Source organism: Pelmatolapia mariae, linkage group LG23 (assembly GCF_036321145.2).
Source record: "Pelmatolapia mariae isolate MD_Pm_ZW linkage group LG23, Pm_UMD_F_2, whole genome shotgun sequence".
Taxonomy (NCBI): Eukaryota; Metazoa; Chordata; class Actinopteri; order Cichliformes; family Cichlidae; genus Pelmatolapia; species Pelmatolapia mariae.
Window position 1 is genome coordinate 23066337 of NC_086246.1, and position 21359 is coordinate 23087695.

The 21359-nt window shown below is 39.0% G+C and overlaps 1 protein-coding gene across 1 annotated transcript; it reads right to left on the reverse strand.

Annotated features, from left to right (window-relative positions):
- Window positions 1-1617: 1617 nt before the first annotated feature.
- LOC134620074 (sodium/potassium-transporting ATPase subunit alpha-1-like) lies at window positions 1618-20146 on the reverse strand. Its single transcript, XM_063466001.1, has 23 exons — window positions 20135-20146; window positions 19578-19688; window positions 16368-16427; window positions 15885-15986; window positions 15708-15809; window positions 15394-15507; window positions 15063-15197; window positions 14548-14665; window positions 14162-14430; window positions 13752-14060; window positions 12792-12926; window positions 12374-12566; window positions 11982-12157; window positions 11736-11872; window positions 11179-11329; window positions 10925-11093; window positions 10694-10848; window positions 10479-10599; window positions 7927-8072; window positions 7663-7793; window positions 3546-3647; window positions 2486-2577; window positions 1618-1721 (listed from the first exon to the last, which is right to left on the reverse strand). The coding sequence occupies exons 1-23, from the start codon at window positions 20144-20146 to the stop codon at window positions 1693-1695; spliced, it is 3069 nt and encodes a 1022-aa protein (XP_063322071.1). The 3' UTR covers window positions 1618-1692.
- Between the last annotated feature and the right edge of the window lie 1213 nt (window positions 20147-21359).

The following is a 21359-nucleotide window of genomic DNA, read 5'->3' on the forward strand; positions in this document are numbered from 1 at the left end:
TTCACAGCTGCCTCCAAAGAGGCGAGGTTGTCGAAGGAGAAGATGCTCCACTGAGTTGTCTGCGACAATGGTCAGAACCTGGATAGTGCTCAAATGCATCATGATGGAGGGTGTTTAATACAACAGAACTGGACATAGCACTGATTGGTAATCCATTAAACTCCATAACATAGGTGGTATTTATTTTTCATTTACCGTGTGTTTCTTTGGAATTTGTTTATTATATCTATCTTCTTTTATGCATTCCTTTTTTACAGCTCATGTCCAAAGAATTAAACAGTTTGTCCTCATTGGCAGTACTTTAGCAAAAGTCTATGACCTGTTTGCCTAAATTATTATCATTATTATTATTATTCTTTTTTATCAAAGAAGGCAAAGAACATCCAGTCACATGACAATACAACTACTAACTTCATGCTCATTACCCATGCATGGTTCAGTTGAAATAAACTCCAGTAAACTTATATTTATTCACCTTTTTGTTATAATTTACGTAAAGTATTACATGTTACATTGTAATACTGTATACAGACAACTTGTGTGATGCATTCATCTAATTTTTAATCATATATTCATTCATAATAAAATAATACTCACAGCAAAGGCAACATTTGTTTCTTTAAATGTCTTTAAATATATAAGAAATGATCTTGCAACTGATTTTGAAGTTATGTTACTTCAGGAAATACCAAAAGCAGCAGCGCTAGTGTTTAAAAACAAAAACAAAAGTCAGAGTTGAGGTTTTTCTGAGGAGAAGATGTAGGTTTCTCTTCCAAACATGGACAAAGTTAAATAGAAATATAAATTTAATTGGTTTCGTTGATATGTTACTGGGAACCAAAAGGTTTGCAGCTATGACTGGAAACCCCACCTCAGCGTTCCTGTGGTTAGCAGAAATCTAAAGCAAAGCTATAAAGTTTAGCTGAGATATTTAAGATTTAATGAATGATCAGGAAACTCAATGCACCTGAAATGACCTTGAAGTTATCTCTAACTGCTCATCAGATTATTAGAAACAAAAGTAAACTTCATAAATGACTGGCCTGGAGCCAAAGAACACTTTTGACTCTGATGTCCCGCACTAAACAAATATGTGCATTTTCTGTGTACTGGAATGTGCAGTGAGCAGGAAAGGTTGTCTTAATGGCTGGCCGATGCGGGTTGTTGGATGTGACATTTATGACTCTTTGTAGCCACTTGGCTATGCATGGTGCAGGGTGGGGTGGAGATGAGGCTGTTAAAGTACAAGGGGAGGGATTTTGTAAAATACTAGGTGGACAAGGAAAACATTTAAAATCTCAGAAATGAATGTGAGGATTACACAACTTAGTGTCCATAAAGTAGCAGGTGCCTCTAAACAAATCATCTCTAACTTCTTCTCAGAAAGTTAAAAACTTTGGAGAGTATTCACAGGCAAGACACTGAACCTTGGGGAAAAAACTCCTGAGACAGTTTTTTTTTTTTTTTCACTTTTAACACAACATAGAAACTTACAAGAAAACTGAATAAAAATGCAGACAGCCTTGATTTTAGATTAGAAATACTTTATTTCGGTACACACATTCATAAAGATATTCTTAATCTATCCATGCTTTGTGGTGTTTTTAGAGCTATAGCATCTCAAACAAACACTTAAGATAACATTAAGTAGTGATGAAACACACACTGCCTTCATGTCTGTCTCATGTTGGCTCAGTAGTATGTCTCCTTCTCCACCCAGCCTAAAAACCAAAGGAGACACGATTAGGGACATCATTTTTGTGAAATTTCACCTCACATTTTTTTTTATTCTTTATGTTGTCCAAATGACAAAGATTTTTGATATAACTCTGGGGCTCAAATTAGATGATTATGCATTTGTTTTTTATTTCATTAGATGTAATTCTGTGTAATTAAATATGTAAAAGGCTTTAACATGGACAGTTTCACACAGCTGTATTAGAGCCAGCTCTGCATACAGGTTCTGCTTAGATTCAAGCATCGTGACTGACTTCAACTAGTGGAGAGAGTTTAGTTTGGTTTCTTAAGATATTCAACCATTTAAAACTTTTAGACTTTTAGTACCTTTTTATTTGCTGATGTTTGTAGTCTCAAGGTTAGTTTAAATGTTAACTAGTTAATTAAAAATGTAAATACATTTGGTGGAAGGGCTAAAAGGAGCGTATTTGATCATGATTTTTAGTTTTTAGTTTAAAAAAAATATTATTAATAATAATGGCATTGAAAACAGGATTTATGTGTCCAAAAAAAGCTAATGGATTTTTATATATAAGAGATGCTCTTGCTTAAATAGATGGGGTCAAATGGAACTTAATAACTTATTAACCTATTTCTAGTCAGAGAAATTCCAAAGAATTTATGTGCAAGTATTTTTTTTTTAAATGGGTGAAAAAAGAAAGGGCTTTCATGTAGGAACAGAGTATGGGCAAAAATGTGTCCTATGTGCCTTGTAAAATGTTTAGTCATTCCTAAATAAAACTCTTACCTCCTGGGTGGTGTCTGAGGATATATTTTCTGATTTCATCATAAAAGAAGAGAAGGAAGCCGTGCGGTAATCCACAGAACCACCATAATGGCCTAAGGTTTGGATGGACAGACAGAGACTGAATTACAAGTACAACACTGACATTATTTCTTTGACTCTGCTGAAGTGACTGAGGACATCAGGCGAGGAGTCCAAGGACAAAGGGAAACTTGAGTGCCAGAAGATTATGGGGGAGGTCTGGACTGGCATGAATGCCATCAATGGTTTAAGGTAAACAAAGAGCAGTGAAGTCAAATGTAGCGTGTTGGTCAATGAACTAAATCTAACAGGTCTGACTTTGTGGCTGCACACAGAACTGCACAGATGTCTGTCACCTTTAGACATTTTCTGATGACTGCAGCAGTGGGATGCATCAGAGAAAGTGGTGAGAGTACAGGACTGTGGTGGACAACTTTTTTACTTGGCAACACCATCTGCAGTTTAATGTGGCAAATACTAAGGAACCGGTTGATGATAGGAGGAGGACAAGAACATCAGCGACCCCTACTTACATCCGTGGGGTCTGTGTGGAGGATTACAAATACCTTGGCCTTCACCTTGACAAAATCTGGACTTAAAAACACAAAAGCCTTCTATAAGGGGGGAAAGCTATCTCCTTTTTCAGAGAAGACATCTGCCAGAAGATGCTCAGGATGATTTATGAGTCTGTGTTGGCCAGAGCCATTCTCTATGATGCGATGTGTAGGGGCAGCAGATAACAGACTCAACAGATCGTGTCAACGTTATGGTCAATGTTGAAAAAGAAAGCTAAAACACCACTGAATGAAACACTGGGTCAACACTTTAACAGGAATTGGCTTGGGAACGTGAATGCCCTTACATAAATGAAGATGGCAAAGGAAACAGCCACAAACACCACAGAGAAAAGGACAATTGTGCATTAGGAATTAATCATTAAAATTGCTGAACTGAAAAAAAAAATGCCTAGAAAAGGTATCTCTAAGCATTCCCACTATTGCCTAATGGAAAATCATAGTATTAGCTTATCTGTTTTACTCACTTCATAGGGAACATTTTCAGGGCAACGTCCATGCCTGGGCAGTATGACAGGAACACAGCAAGAGCCAGCTCCTCAAACATCCCAAAGATAAGGACATTGTTCCTGTACAAAAAAAAATGTCAGTCAATATCAATAAAACTGAAAATATTTTTTTAATATTTGATGTGGATGCTCTTTTTCTGTTCTGGAACTTAGTGTATCCTTTATTGTACTACATATATATTTAACATTGGCTCATTTTCTTTAATAAATAAAATATTAAGTTTCATGTATATCTCTTTTTAGCTTTTAGGAAAGCTTTTACCCTCATTTGTGGAATAATAAAATTTGAAACTGTTTGCGGAGCTCGTTCTTCAAATGGTTTGAGATTTATACTTGTTCTAGGCTGAATGGATGCTGATGTCAGTCAGAAACTCTAAACAGAAGCCCCTGGTACCCCACCAACCCGTTCATATGTCCATTCAGTGACACACTGGCCAAGGAACAAACTCTGGAAATGGGCAATTCTGTTCTGAGACATATGACGCTGGAAACACTGGCAACCATAGTCACTTGTCTTCCAGGGCCCAGAGCAGGCGGCATTGAGGGAAATTTAAATCTGCTGGCTAACTTAAATTCTGTAAAATTATAATTCACGTCGGCAGTAATGACACCCAGTTATGTCAATCGGAGGTCACTAAAATTAATATGAAATCGATGTGCAACCATGCAAAAACGACGTTGGTAGTTTTCTCTGGTCCCCTCCTGAATCGGACCAGGAGTGACATGTTTAGCTGAATGTTCTTAAATTGCTGGCTGTCTGAGTGGTGTCCAAAAAAACAATGTGGGCTTTATAGATAATTGGTAAAACTTTCTGAAGGAAACTTGGTCTTGTTAGGAGAGACGACATCCATCCCACTTTGGATGGACCAGGTCTCGTTTCTTGAAATCTGGCCAAATTTATTAAACATCCCAAAACGTGACTATCCAGAGTTGGGACCGGGAAGCAAAGTTGCGGTCTACACAGGCCAAGGGGAGAGTGTGGCAGCAATTTCCCACTCCAGCTCATTAATCATTCATTATTCATTTGAAAGCCTGATTCTTAACCTTGTCCACCCCAGCTGAAAAACTAAAAAAAAGAAAAAAAGAAAAACAGTCTTGTTTGTTATCATATATCGTCCACCTGGGCCTTATTCAGAGTTTCTGCCTGATTTCTCTGACTTTTTATCCGATTTAGTGCTCAGCTCAGATAAAATCATTATTGTGGGTGATTTTAACATCCATGTAGATGCTAGAAATGCCTCATCATGGCATTTAATCTGTTAGACTCAACTGGCTTATTTCAAAATGTAAAAGAACGCACCCACCACTTTAATCACACTCTAGATCTTGTTCTGACATAGCTCAAAGAAACTGAACATTTAACAGTGTGTCCTGAAAACCATCTCTTGTCTGATCATTTCCTAACAATATTCAAATTTAGAATAATGGATTACACAGCAGTAGTGAGTAGATTTTATCACAGTAGATGTGAAATGGTATCTCAAAAATTTGGAAGATCACGATTTAGCCTGGAAAAACAGTCTGCTGCTTTATTTTTATTTTTTTAAAAAGCCCACCGTAAAGCTAGAACATCTTAATAATCATCACTGACTGAAGAAAATAAGAACAACCCTAGTTTTCCCTTCAGCACTGTAGCCAGGCTGACAAAAACACAGAGCTCTGTTGAACCAACCATTCTTTTAACATTAGGCAGCAATGACTTCATGAATTTCTGGAAAGCCAAAACTAGGGAGCTAGGAAATCAATAAACAGAAAAGGAACATGAGGGCTGGCACGACAACAGGCAGAGAAAAAAACAGGGCTAAAATACACAGAGGAATAACGAGGGAATGAGACACAACGGTGTCCTGACATGAAACGAAGAACGCAGGGAAGGCACAGAGTAAACACGGGCACAGAGACTATACACAGGCTATAATAAACACTGGCACCCAAAACCATAAATAACAATAAATCAAAGAATATTACTTAAACTTGAAACACAAACACTGGGCCACAGACCCAGTACCATGACAGATACAAAACTGCTCAGAGAAGTCCTACCATTAGTTGACCTTTTGCTAATAATCAGCTATGTGCCACAGGATTCCAGGCTGGCAGTAATAATAGGACAACTGCCTTTTACCTCAAAATTTCTCAAAAGAGTAGTTGCCAAACAGCCAACAGATCATCTGTAGAGGAATGGCTTATCTGAAGAGTTTCAGTCAGGTTTCAGTCAGGTTTCAGAGCTCATCACAAAACAGAAACAGCTTTAGTGAAGGTTACAAGTGATCTTCTTATGGCCCCTGACAGTGGACTCATCTCTGTGCTTGTCCTGCTAGACCAGTGAGTTTAATCCTGTTGACCATAACATTTTATTACAGCAATTAGAGCGTGCTGTAGGCATTAAATATGCTGTGCTTAACCTTTATTTAGATAATAAACTCATTACAATGAATCATTCAGTAATTTGTTTTAAACAAACTACTTTCATTTTAAACAACTATTTGTAACTTTTATCAGTAGGCTGCTTCATTAGTCTGCACCACTTCTTCAAAAAAGCAACAAGTTAAACAGAATGTGAACATGGACAAATAAAGTTCAGTCTTTGTCTTATAAAAAAAAAAAGAAATCCAGAAACTTGTGAACAGAGACGAAAACACATTTAAAATAGAATGAATCCTGTCTCAGAGTGATGCTGAAAAACTAGTTCATGGATTTACTATTTCCAGGCTGGACTACTGTAATTCATTATTATCAGGATGTCTGAAACCTCCAGTTAATCCAAAATGCTGCAGAAAGAGTACTAACAGAGACTAGAAAGAGAGAGCATATTTCTCACATATTTTTTGTCTTTATTGGCTCCCTGTTAAACCCAGAATCAAATGTTAAAACCTTCCCTTCAAATACAAGGTCTTGATCAATCAGTGCCCATCTTATCTTAATGACCTTACACTACCATATCACCCCATTAAAACTCTTTGCTCTCAGGCTGCATGCGTACTTATGGTTCCTAGAGTATTTAAAAGTAGAATGGGAGACAGAGCCTTCAGCTTTCTGTTATGGTCCAGCAGCCTTCATCTCTCGACCTGCCCGTTGTGTCTGAGTGTGTGTTTTTGCTGCTACTCCCCTCACATCTCTCTCCCCCTGTTGTGTGTGCTTTTGTGTGGGACTTTTGCATCCCTGGAGGTATTGGCGCTGAGTATTGTTCAGCGCGGAAGTGTTCACTCACTGGAGTCAGCCACACCTGCTGCTCATCGGTTGCTGCCAGCTGCAGCTGATTACCGTCATCGGCAGCATCCCTACTTAACAGTGTATTGAACTCGTCAGTATGGCAGTGGATTGCTTAATGAAAACCTTGTTTGCTGGTGGATTGCATAGTGATCACCAGTGTGTTTTGTCTTCACTATGAATCGGGAGCTGAGTTGTTTTCATGGGAGTGGAGCCACTGTTTTGGAATTGGAGTTGCTGTTTCACGATTCCTGCCATGGACACGAGCGCTGTTTGGGATTTGGGAGAAATCGCCATGGGAACCACAGTGCTGGGACTTGCACATTTTTTAACCCTGTAAATAAACTCACTGTCTTTTCTTGGAGGAGTTCTGCATTTGGGTCCTCTCATTACCTCAAACCTGACGCTTTCAGACCCCTCTTCCTTGGAACCAGCTTATGAAATAAGGCTAGGCTACCCATGATGCATCTAATTTTTCTTCTTCAGTCACCTTCTTCACTCACTAAGTGTTTTTAGACCTCTCTGCATTTACTTATTTGTTATTTTTAATCTTTGGCTCTCTTCCACAGCATGTCTTTATCCTCACTTTCTCCCCTCAACCTAACTAGTAGTATCTCCCTGAGCCTGGTTCTGCTGGAGGTTTCTTCCTGTTAAAAGGGAGTTTTTCCTTCCCCCTCTTGCCAAAGTGCTTGCTCGTAGGGGGGCATATGATTTGGGTGTTTTTCTTTGTTTTATTGTAGGGTCTTTACCTTACGATATAAAGCGCCTTGAGGCAAATGTTGTTGTGATTTGGCACTTTATAAAATTGAATTGAAAAGTTCTATCACACCCATTGGAGCTCTTTCGGGTCTTTATGTATACATACTTCATTCCTTGCTGCAAAATAGAGTTCCTCCTCGTTTTACAGATGAGCAGATCGGCCACCTGGACAATCACAATACTGGAGAAGAAGGCTGTGTGGCAGGTGAACTCCAAGATCTTTCTGCTCTCATATGTCTGGTGTATAAAAAAAGAGATGAAAAGGTTGGAATGCTTTTGATTTTGAGCACTGAAACTTCAGTGAACTGTACCGTAAAGTTTAATCATTTTCACAGTCCAAAGTACAGCTAGTAACACAAGTCAGACTGACCCACTCCTGCCCATAGCTGTCTTCTAGGTCATTTAGAAATCGGTTATCCCACAAGATTCTGAGTCCCACCAGGTCCAAGGGCAAAAAACCATTTTCAGCCAGGACGACAAAATATGTGAAGAAGCCAGCTGAGGCCTGTATCATGCCTACCATGAAGAAAACAACAGAAAACGTCAATGGATGCTTATCAGAGAAAGTTTGAACTTTTTCTTTTACAGCTGTGGCCGTTTCTTCATGAATAAACATGAACAAATATGACAGGTCAATGTCATTCTCTGCAAAGCCATGGTGAATAGATATGACAGACAGAGAATTCAAAGATTATGACACAGAACCAAACCACAGCAGGAAATATTTTACTTTACAAATGTGATATTGATATTGATCACAAAATGTTACTTTAAAAAAAACAAAACAATTATTGTTAATTGACTCTGGACCTGTTAAGTTTGTTTGCTTCTTCCTTTTTAAACATTTTTTAAATGAGAAACTTTTTACAAACTTTGTATTGTTACTTTTGCGACCATTGTGACCAGAGAATGTAAGTAAGTAAGTAAAATTTTATTTATATAGCACATTTCTAGAAAAAAGATCAAAGTGCTTCACAAGGTATAAAACAATAACAGTCCAAAGTTAACAAAATGCAATTCTAAAAAGATGTTTTTTTAGCTGTTTTTTAAAAGTAATCAATGAGTCTGCAGATCTTAAGTTCTGAGGAAGAGAGTTCCACAGTCTGGCGGCCACAGTGGCAAAAGCTCTATCACCCTTGGTTTTCAGCCTAGTATGCTGAATAACAAGTAGGCCCTGAATGAATGGTACAAGACTGCACACATTTTCTCTCACTCAAAGGTATTTGCACTACAAATACAATGGGAAAGGACAGGGACACTGCACAAAGCAGGTTTTTCATAAAGGCATTGATCATGCTGATGATCAGTGTTCGGTGCAAGTTATAAAACAACATGTTACTGTAATCCCATTATATTTTTCAGTAACTCTGAAATGTAATGAATTACTGTACTAAATTGAGTAAATTACATTGAAATTAGCATTACAAAGCTTGTGGATAGAAAAAAAGGCTTTTTTTTCCTTCATGTTAAATTGAAGTACAATCAGCTGATTTCAGTTTGTGTGTATGGGTGTGCACAAAAGGACAAGGGTGCAGTGGTAAAGTGCAAATTGCATTCATAACAGAAACAAGTGCATCATACCGCTGACACAACATCAGCTCTTTGGAACCATCTGCACAGACAGACTAACACTAAGCTAGACAAGAACCCAGAGTGATGTTAAAGTTGATTGTTCCGTACAAATTCACACATTTGTACGGAACACAAATGTGTGAATTTGTACATCAAATTCACCAAGGAGAATTTGAGAAATGACAGGCTTCTTAGACTGGGAATTTTCCATCACTAATGGGGGACATTTAAAAGTTGATGTATAACATAAACCTACGCATACGGATCAATATTTAAGGTTTGACTCTCATCATCCACTGGAGCACAAACTGGGTGTCATCAGGACCCCACATCACAGAGCGAACACCATCCCCACAGACACAGTGGCCAGGGAAGCAGAAGAACATCACATCAAGAAGGCCCTGAGTAAATGTGGTTACCCCAGCTGGACTTTTGTCAAAACTGGGAAGGCGCCAAAAGAAAGCTCCAGCCGATCCAGGAGAGAAGGACAACCGCAGTCTAAGCCAAAACCCGTAGTGATCCCGTATGTGTCAGGAGTATCGGAACAGTTGAGACGCATTTTTTCTAAATACTGTGTCTCTCTGGCTTTCAAACCCCAAAACACGCTGCGTCAAAAATTGGTCCACCCCAAGAATCGGGTCTCCTGACACATACAGAGTAACATAGTGTACGCTGTTAAGTGCCAGGAGGATTGCCAGGATTTATACATTGGGGAAACCAACCCACCTCTGGCGAAGCGGATGGCACAAGAGTGAAGAGCTACCTTGTTAGGCCACAGTCTATTCACACCTACAAGCCAGTGGACACTCTTTCAATGATGAGGATGTACACATCCTGGACAGGGAAGAACGCTGGTTTGAGCACAGTGTCAAGGAGGCCATTTACGTGAAAAGGGAAAGACCATCTCTGAATCGAGGAGGGGGCCTAAGGGTACATCTTTCACCATCTTACAATGCTGTGATTGCAGCCATTCCCCAACTCTCTGTGAATGGTACTCATGGCCATTGATCAGTGGGCCTTGATCAATGATCAATAATAATGACAATTTGCATATTAATGATCATGAAACTGACCTCACTGCCTATTTTTCATTTAGTGCTGCTAGTTTCATACATTATGCAAATGTACTGTTTTATAACGTTGGGGACTTCTTCGGTCTCAGCTGACTGAGACCGAAGAAGTCACTTGGATGAGTGATGAAACATTTCTCCTACTGAAAATGGGACGTCCAGATTAACAGAATCAACTTTTGGGGATTTCTTTACCTGTATGATTGAGCATGCATCAAGACATAATACAGCAAATATGAACAGAATAATTAAAGGTTTAAAAGTATAAATAATGTGTTACCAATCTGTCCATAAGCCATACTGATGAGTCTCTCGTTCACCAGCCTGTCTGATGCATTTCTGGGCTGTCTCTTCATGATGTCACTCTCAGCTTGTTCATAAGCCAAAGAAATTGCAGGGACCTGTGACACCACAAGTAAACAAAATCAACTCATAACTACATTATCTACCATTTCAACCTCTACATAGAACAGAACCAGGAGCCAAACAGCTCACCAAATCAGTTCCCAGATCAATACAGAGGATGGTGACGGTTCCCAGGGGCAGAGGGATGTTGGCGATCACAAAGAGGAGGAAGGGTGACATCTCAGGGATTTTACTGGTCAGAGTGTAAGCGATGGACTTCTTCAAGTTGTCAAAGATCAGACGGCCTGAAAAAGTAATTCAGGAGTTGCTGTGATGCTTTGTATTTCATATAATTTTTCCCAAGCCTGATGTAGGTCTTACCTTCTTCCACTCCAGTTAAAATGGAGGCAAAGTTATCGTCCAGCAGGATCATGTCAGCAGCCTGCTTGGAGACGTCAGATCCAGCGATGCCCATGGCAACACCGATGTCAGCTTTCTTCAGAGCTGGAGAGTCGTTCACACCATCACCTGTCACGGCCACAATGGCTCCCTAGACAAGGAAGAAAGTGTTTTTTACAAGTCACAAATAAAACACTTGTGAAACTGTGTCTGTGAGAATCCCCCCAGATGCTCACCTGTCTCTGGCATCCTTCCACAATGATCAGTTTCTGCTGAGGGGAGGTCCTGGCAAATACAATTTCAGTGTGGTTCCTCAGTACATCGTCAATCTCCTCTGGGGTCATGTCTTTAAGCTCCCCACCGTGGATGACACAGGCCTTAGCATCCCTGTAGATTAGATTACAACAGTGTAAGTATAACAGCAGTTGTAATCCAACGTCCTGTGTCTGAGCACAGGGCATGATGAAGACAAGATGAAAAAATTGGGATAGAACAAAGAGTGAATCAACCCTGGCAAACAAAGAAAAAAAATGGTATGTTAAGGAAAAAACAAACTTTAGAAAATATTAGACTTAAGAAAATGTTGGATTCCCGCTGCACATAATGAATCACATTTTCCCCCACACAACAGAAATGTTATTACACTTGCACTACAAAGAATTAAAGTGTCAGAGAAAATACAGTATTTTCACGTAAAAGGCATTTTCGCTTTACAGATCACATGACCTCTGTTCATGAACAGCGGCTACTTATCCTCAAAGTTAGCTAAATAAATCTTGATAAGAAAACTAACCTAGGGTTGACCTCTGAAACTGGAACATTCAAACGGGCAGCAATGTCTTCAACAGTCTCATTGCCTTCTGAGATGATACCCACACCTCTAGCAATAGCCTTGGCTGTAATTGGATGGTCACCTGTGATCATGATGACCTGCAAGGATTGAGGAGATAGAATGTTTAAAGTTTATGTGTAGATTTTTGTTATAAACTATATCCAAAAAATGCAAAATTTGAGATGTTCGTTCAAAAAGTTAGCATACCTTGATTCCAGCACTCCTACATTTACCAACAGCATCAGGCACAGCAGCACGAGGAGGGTCAATCATGGACATGAGGCCAGTAAAGCACAGGTTCTCAGTGGGGAAGTTCACATCATCAGCGTCAAAAGCAAAGCCTTCTGGGAACTGCTCATCAGGCAAGTGATATTGACTGAAACCTATAAGGCACAAATAAAATGTGATTGAGATTCCATTGTCTGTTCAGAATCAATCAGAATCTGTATCTGTTATGGTCTGGGAGGAACGCTGCCTCGTTTCACTCTGTACTGTACTCAACATGGTTGAAATGAAAAATAAAACCACTTAACTTGACTTGAATTTTTTTCTGCTAGCTAAAATTAAAATATATAAACACATCAGGAAGCTAGCTGTACCCAAAACTCTCTCTCCAAGACCTCCCAACTCAAGATAGGCGCTATTGAAGGCATCTTTTAGTTCGTCGTCCAGAGGCTGCTCTTTGCCCTCAAGCATGATGGTGGAGCAGCGATCCAAAATCCTCTCTGGAGCTCCTTTCATCACCAGCAGATGCTTGGTTTCTCCGGGGGTTGTGTTCTTATGAATAGAGAGCTGTGGGACAGCAGAAAGGCTGGATTTAAATGCAGGTCTTATCTATACTATCAGTGGTTTATGTAATGCAAAATGACTATGTTGTTCTACACTCTTGTGCCCATAACTGTTTATCAAAGATGGGCACAGCTTCGAGGTCTTAGGTGGAGTCACACATATAAACAAACATACAATCTCTATATACAATATCATTTTAAGTTTTAATAAATTGTGTGGATTGTTTACCTGGTATTTGTTTGTGGAATTAAAGGGGATCTCAGCAATTTTGGGGTATTTTTCTCTCATTTCACTAACAGATCCACAGCACAGCTCAATACACTTCAGCAAAGCAGCTTCTGATGCATCACCAGCGATATTCCTCTGTGGGTTTTAGCAAAAACAGAAATGGATTATATCGATCATAGATCACGTCCCTTTTTTTAATAACAATATATTGCAAATAAAAATGAATGAGCAATAAATAACAATATAATAGCTCAATTATTTGTTGGTGAATTACATTAAATTTATAGCAACCAGGTGTTTGTGGATGTCAGTCCCAAAATTGGGCAGAGGAATATGGTACTGTTTAAATTTAATTGGACAAGAAGACACCTGTAACCACACATATTATACAAATACTATTTGCAATAAATAACCCACCCTGTCACATTTAGTGGACTCACAGTGCAAGAAATATGTATGTCATATATGATAGATCCAACAATCTCGCTGGCCACCTCTTGCTATGGCTCAAGCTGTATATTTAAAACATCTCCAAAAAGAAAATCAGTACACCAGGTAATAAGCTCTGTCCAAGCCTATGAGGACTCGTTCCACTAAAAACCAAAGTTACTAATATTTTTCTCCAATATTGAATTAAAGTATTTTCTGATGATCAGAATTGATGAACTAGAGCAACACATTTATGATGAGCTTACACTTTTGTGTTCAATCTATGCCATTGTTACCCCATCATTGCAAACCCTGTTGGAGCCTTGCTGCGTAAACTGACATGAATCTGACATGAAAATGTAACTACACTCATACTGCTGTCAGTGCACCAGCATAAATGCTGTCAATAGCATCTGCCAGTTGCATATTATGCATGCTATGCTATAGTTTCTGCAAAGATTCACTGCAGATGTATAATTTATGCGCTAGAATTTGGTAATTAGAGGAGTTTTAAAGATGAAAGTTTCTCACCTTCAGAATGGGAACATCGTTTTGGCCAGACAGGAAGACAGCACGGTTGCAGAGTCCGGCGACTCTGGACAGAGCAGTCCAGGTGGGGGAGCTCTTTTGAAAAGCGACACCACTCTGGTTCTCAGTGGTGTCGGCCTCATGGATCTGGTTGTCAAACCACATGTGAGCCACGGTCATTCTGTTCTGGGTCAGGGTACCGGTCTTGTCAGAGCAAATGGTGGAGGTGGAGCCCAGAGTCTCGACAGCCTCTAGGTTCTTCACCAGGCAGTTCTTCTTGGCCATGCGCTTAGCAGTCAGAGTCAGACACACCTACAGACAAAATCTAAGTTTTCAAAACTGTAAACTATGACAACTTTACACAATAAAATGAAAGGTATTTGAAGAGAATGTCATTAGACACCAAAACTCACAGTGACAGTAGCCAAGAGGCCTTCTGGGACGTTGGCAACAATGATACCAATGAGGAAGATAACACCATCTAGCCAGCTGTATCCGAGGATGACGGAGAGGATGAAGAAAGTAAGACCCAGGAAGACGGCCACTCCAGTGATGATGTGGATAAAATGTTCGATCTCAATGGCAATGGGAGTTTTTCCAGCTTCAAGACTGGAAGTCAGGGTGGCGATGCGGCCCATGATAGTATTATCTCCAGTGTTGATGACGATTCCTCTGGCTGTGCCTGAACAGACGATTGAAATCCATTGATCAATGGAACATAACATCACTATGCATGTGAGCAATATAATAAATATTATACATAAATTTCTCTATCAACCACAAGCTGTTCATACTCTACCTTCTACACAGTTGGTGGAGAAGAAAGCAATGTTCCTGGTTTCCAGTGGGTTTTCATGGGAGAAGTCTGGAGATCGAGTCTGGGGCTCTGATTCACCAGTCAGGGAGGAGTTGTCCACCTGAGAGATTAGAAAAGAAAGTAATACAGGTAAAACAAACACCTGAATACTATTTAATAAATATGAATTTAACTTAAGGAATAAATGGGAACTGGTTATTATGTTTGAATGAATCACAAAAATGCTACTTAGAATGAAGACTACCACATGCATCAGTATAATTAGCAACTTAACATCCATGCATAAAAATGTTTCAGCTGAGCAATCAGCTTGCATGCACAAGGACTGAGGTCTGGGCTCGACTCTGTCATAACTAAACTATGTCTAAAACTAACTAAACATCACAGCCTGTCTTCTTCTCATTCAAATAAATAAATAAATAAATAAATAATAGTAGATATCAAACACATGCTCTACAAAAATGTTTGGTGGCATTAAGAGTATTTGAGGCACAGACCTTGCAGCCATGAGCAGAGATGATTCTCAGATCAGCAGGGATCCTGTCTCCTCCTTTCACCTCCACTAAATCTCCAAGCACCACCTCCTCGGTGTTGATGCTTTTCTTCTCTCCGTCACGGATAACCAGGGCTTGCTATGAAATCAAAGATTTTAGGAATTTTTGATTAACTGGGTTTGATTTTAATCCCAGCAGCAAAGTTTCAGATTATAAAATGCATCATCAGTGCAGAACATTTCATCAAGACTGTGCAAAAAAATACTGCAGTTTCTTAATTCCTATAAGCTGTAAATATGTTGAATTTACATTAGTTTTCCTTTCAGTGTCTCACCTGTGGGACCATGTTCTTAAAGGAATCCATAATCCTAGAGCTCTTGGCCTCTTGGTAGTAGGAAAAGCAAGCCGTGATAATGACAACGGCAGCAAGCACAATCCCTAGGTACAACTACATAAAGAAAGAAGAGAGAGTTAGGCGATGTTTGGTGGTACAGATTGTTTATCTTCATGCATGCTCAATCATCCAGTAAAGGTAGGCCCAACAAGTTGATTCTTTTCAACTGAAAAGGTTACGTCCAGATGAACAGAATCACCTTTTTGGGATACACATTATTTAGTAGATAACAATTCAGATAAAGACTCACTTACATTATCATTTCCAGGGTTCTCCTCTGAGGCAACCTGGATAGCATAAGCCAAGAAGCAGAGGAAGGCACCAATCCACAGCAGCATGCAGAAACCACCAAACAGCTGGAAACCAGAGGAAATAACATTCAGGCTTTGCTTGTTGTGAGTTCAAACACAGATTTGTGGTTTGACTCTCACCTGTTTGCAGAACTTGACCCACTCGGGTGTTGTGGGAGGAGGCGTGAGGGCGTTGGGGCCATCTCGGGCCAGGATCTCTTTTGCTTTGGATGAAGAAAGACCCTAAAAACAGTGTCTCAGTTACTCCAAGTTCAAAAGACTAGTCTGCACAAGTGGAGTACACTACAGTTATTTCCTGCCACAGTAATATTATAGCATACAGTTCCGATGACCCTTTTAATTGTGTGTTTTGTGGGTCATTGTGAGGAGTGTTTTCATTTTATTTATTTTTTGTCATGTCCATGTAATGTCATCATCAGAAAAAGAAGTCAGACTTTACTTTTTCGCAATCATTTCACAGTGTTTCTTGGATAATACACCTCCAATAATAACATTAATTCACAAATAGCCTGGTAAGTTGACAAAGCATTGAATGCAAGCAAAATACACCAACTGCCAAATCTTCCCTCCCCTCTCTCCTTATCACACATTTGGAGTGCTCACCCTTGTTAGGTCAGTTCCATATTTTCTGTGAAGTTCATCGAAGCTTAATTTGTGGTCATCCTAAGTTGAAACAAAGACAGAATGAGACAGAGAGATGTATTTTTAAAAACAAGTCAAAATCCCAGTGATTTGTAAAGCTGCAGTTATAATCTCCTTTGAGAAAAATCTTTTGTAAACTTCCCCGTGTCCTCCAGAGGGACACAGAGAGCATAAAAAAAAGACTAAAAACTGGGCATTATGGATACATGTTGGTCCATGGAGGAAATTTAAGATTAGTTAAAGCAAACAGTCAAGTAAGACTAGAATCTGTCTGTGAATGAAAACAATGCCAACCAGTCATGTTGCTGCTAATAACCACTCTTTTAATATCTGACTGATGTTTCCTCCCAAGAGTTTTGCTCATTTTTTTGACATTGCAGTTGAATTGCCCAGCAGGGGCGTCCACCCTCACAAACTTGTAGCTGAACTTTAATCAATATGAATTCTAATGAAAGAAATTAACATTGATTTCATGACGTTGATCATGCACATTTGTAATTAGCCCAAAAAATTATTCCAGCAATTTCGTTATTAAAACTGTCAAAGAACAACTTATTGTAGTCTTAATACAGAATACAAGACACAACAGGAACAATATTCTCTATCTGCATTTTGACCTAATGCAGAACGTCGTATCTTATATATAAAAACATATATATCATGTTGTTTCCTCATCTCTTCGTGAACTGAAATGGTTAGATGTTTAAGTCACAGCTGATAATCTTATAGGACTGTATTGTACAAATACAAATGTGCAAATATCAAAGCCACAGTTGTGGTCTCACATTTTGTTGGTTAACAAAGCATGAATTAGTGCTTGGAAGAATTAATTAATTAATGAATTATGAATAAATTAAACAAATTGAAATTTGCTCTGTTCAGAGACAGTGTTCATTAAATTATATAAGTGTATTTTGATTATTTAAAAAAAAAGTCTACAGTAAGTTGTCTGAGCATTTTTTGGTCAGTCACCCTCGCCCCAACCCTTCATGGACTTGGTATCCAAACAAGGTGATGGAAAAACTCCATGTACAAGGACTGAACCCCACCCTGTGACACTGGATAATAGATTTTCTCACCTACAGCCCTTAGTCTGTCTGCCTGGGCAAGCACACATGCTCCTTTCTCACTCTGACCAAAGTGCCTCAAGGCTGTATGGCGAGCCTTTGCTACATGCTGTGTACACACAACTTTGAAACCATCCATACCTCCAACACTATTGTTACAGTTGCGGATAACATGACAGGCATCTGACTTTTAACTGTAATCAACGAAAACACATACAGGCAGGATGCTCACAATCTGACATCATGGTATGTGAGCAACATCTTTGTCTAAAACATCACAAAGACCAAAGAAAACCACGCACATGGCTTTATATCAGTACCAGAGGTCATGGAGGGTGTCTCAAACTTCAGGTGCCAGGTGGTCACCATCACAAGGCACCTTTATTGTGATGACAACCCCTCAGCAGTCGTGGGTAAAGCGCAACAACTTTTCTCTATATTTCTAAAGGAGATTAAGATTATATTGTTGATGCACTTGCACTGTTGTTTAAGGAAGTTGGTCCAGTACTTATGTCCTTCCATGTGACGTTAGTATAAATGTAATTTTGGTATGCTTGTAAAATTACAGTACAGGTCTGTAACCTACAAGTTCACTTTGACTGTTCAAAAATTAAAGTTTCAATCATCTGCTGCTCTGAGTAGGTTGAATACAAAATTATGCATTTCATTAATATTTACTTGTTCAATGAGAAGTCTTCAGCTTGGATAAAGTGTGACCAGTCACATTTATAAGCAGTTTTTACAGTGACATGAGAAAACGGGTGTGGTTGCATGGTTCACCCAGCACTTCTGCTACATTGCTGACATATAATAAGCCATTTTCCTTACCAAATGTGCCATAGATAATGTGAACATGCCACACACTACTGTTGCTACTATTGCAGTTCGAGAACACTTCTCAACTGATTTTGATGTTCCTACTCATAAACCCCCACATTTTCATCATGTTTATATGGAACTGAGATGTCCTGTAGCACATCTTTGAGCTCGAGTTAAGATATAGGACGGTGATCATTAATATGCCACCAAGACGTGGCTTTAATCACCTAATAACAATCTGCTGGGTGGCATTGTGCAGGAGGGTCATTTGCTGGATTCAAGAAACTAGAACATCAATCATGTATGTACGCCAACCATTCATCACAATTCTTGTCAAGCTTGTCAATGTCAAGGTCATACAATCTTAACCTTGAGCATTATCTGGGTTAAGAACCACTATATGGTTACTGTGTGTAAGTTTAAGTCATTTCTGACTAATACTGGAGGAGGAATATTATTCTCGTGAACAGAGCAGATGGATGGCAGAGAGCTTGCCATGGACTAAGGTCAGCGGGCTTTCTGATGGACGAGCTTAAAATTATTCTCAAAATTATTTGACAGCATATCATGTTCTGTCAAAATAGCATCTTTTCTAAAGTTGTTTTAGAAGCATACAAGAATCACCAGCAAAATATTTTAATTCTCTATTTGCTTTCTATTTGGTTACGAACTGACATGGCCAAGGTCACTAGGTCCCTCAAAACCCTGCAGGCACCATGTTATTGTTATGAAATAATTTGTTATCCCTTTGTTTGCCTTGTGATGCTTCCCCAGTGATGCAATTTCATCAGTGACCTTGAGAAGTGACCAAGACACCGGTTCAGAGCAAGAGAAGGCTGTATATATAATAATAATATATAAATACAACCAGCTCCTTCACTCAGCATTTAAACCTTCTTTAGCTAGCATAACTTAAAAGTTCATTTATAACTGCCAGCATCTTAACATCTTAACATGGGATGGTACACAACAATGTTTATGAAGTACAGCTCGGACAGCTAGAGCTCCAACCTGGAAACCATAGCAGACAATGGTTTCAGTCATGACTGTATCATTGCTGAGGGCACTGGCGGTGACTGCGTTCATTAACATGGACTGAATAACGCTCTTCTTAAGTCCATTTCATGAAAGTCATTCCATTCAATGCCTCTTTCTTTCTTTTTTAATTAAGATGAATATTTGCATGTTGCAAACTCTTTATAGCGATTGCAGAAGTTGTGTTTGTGTGCTTGAGTGTTACCTGACAGATAATCACAGAGTGGCTGCACAAAAGAGGAGTACTCACCAGATCAACTTCTTTTTTCAGGTCCTCCGTATCCTTGGCTTTTTGACCCTTCTTGGTTGTTTTTTCGTCATTGTCTGAGGTGTTCGCCAGTTTGTAGTCATCATTCGTTCGCTGGAATGAACAAAGTGTGACAAAATGAAGTTCTAAATAAGATTCAAAACATGTGAGAAGATTTCCCTGAAGCTTCGTCTTCTATTTATTCAGAAAGCTGCAGAAAACCACCTTAATTATTATTTATTAATTATTGCTAATAATTAATAAATAATATATTGTTGATTGGCATGCTGTTAATTATTAGAACAGTGAATTCAAATTCACATACATAATTTTAAAATATGGTTTCAGTTTTTAAAGCTGTAAAGAAATCGATATAGGTTTTAACATGAGAATGTGATATTAAGGTCCAATAAAAAAAATAAAATAAAATAAAGCTAAACCAAAAACTCATAACCAAAGATTTAAATGAATTTAAAGCTAAAAAAATTTAAAAAAAAATTAAATTAAATTAAAGAGCCCAGACTTAGTCCAAATGAAGTGAAACATGTGACAACACTTACTTTCGATCCCATGGTCGCAGTGCAGTCTGTATCCTTCACTCTGCCCAGAGCAGAGACTATAGGTTACTCATTTTAGCCTACCTTTATACCTGGATAGGAGGAGCTTAGGGGAACGGTGGTTAGAGGACAAGAGATGAGCACAGTTGGGGAGGTCAGTGGTAGAGGGAGGCAATCTTCCATGATCTCAATGAACTCCTCCAACACCGGAGTTTTTGGTTCAGCCACTATCACTCATGCTTGTCAGGTACTAGGTAGGTCTTCCGCTTGATGGCTTTGTTCACCTCTAGTATCCACTATTTTGTCTGAGGGATCCCACCACTGCGGGTTGTATCCGCAGTGGTCTCAGGAAGAGAGGTGCAAAATATAGACCATTAAGACTCAGTATCCCTCCTTCTCTCTCAGAATGCATCCTCACTATACATTTTAGCACATCAAGCCTAAATGTTGTTTGATTTTCACTTCATGAGTAGAGTGGATAGGCTCCAGCCCCACTGTGAAAGTGGATGGATGGATGGATGGATGGTCTTATCAGGTCTCATCTAGTAATAAAATGCATGATCTGACTAGAGACATTTCAAGTTTCTGTATTCTTGTACAAATCCACAATACAAAAGGACTTGCTGGTTCAGCCAGAATTTCATCACAGATCGATGGTGCAACCAAAGGAAATTTGTAACCCTGATGACCCTTATGAAACCAACCCGTGATCTTCCTGCTTAGGAAGAAATGACTGTCCTTCATAGCTGGCTGGGCCACTGTGAGTTGTTGGATATGTTTGTTGTAAATTCAGGACTGTATGCAATCACTGGATTTTGCAAGATGAGGAAGGGTGTAAAAATGCTAACAAATACTTAAATAGTAAAACAGAAGGGGGATGGGAGGGTGGGGAGTGAAACATGGAGAATCTCCAGAAGTATTATTAAAGAAGTGCATAAAGGCCAGTGAAAGGGTTGCACATATGAGACTATTGCTGTTTAACATATACATTTTGTCATTACATTTTGTTGTTATTGCTTGTGTACTGTGTCCATGAGTGTTTTGAAAGGCGCTTTCTTAAATAAAATTTAGTATTATTATTATTATTATTATTAGTATTATTATTAACTCACTGGACCTAGATGACAGACTATTTGACTGTATAAAAATGCATACATAACTGCATCATTAATTCCTTTCTGGTGTGAGTCTGGAAATTTCTTAAAAATGAACACATCTGTCTGTGGAA

Excerpts from the sequence above, each read along its gene's own strand:
- LOC134620074 (XM_063466001.1), bottom strand. Across the intron at positions 14,666-15,062 it reads TCTCTGCTCATGGCTGCAAG|GTGGACAACTCCTCCCTGAC; the intron begins GTCTGTGCCTCA and ends CTAATCTCTCAG. Across the intron at positions 7,794-7,926 it reads ACAGCTATGGGCAGGAGTGG|ACATATGAGAGCAGAAAGAT; the intron begins GTCAGTCTGACT and ends TTTATACACCAG.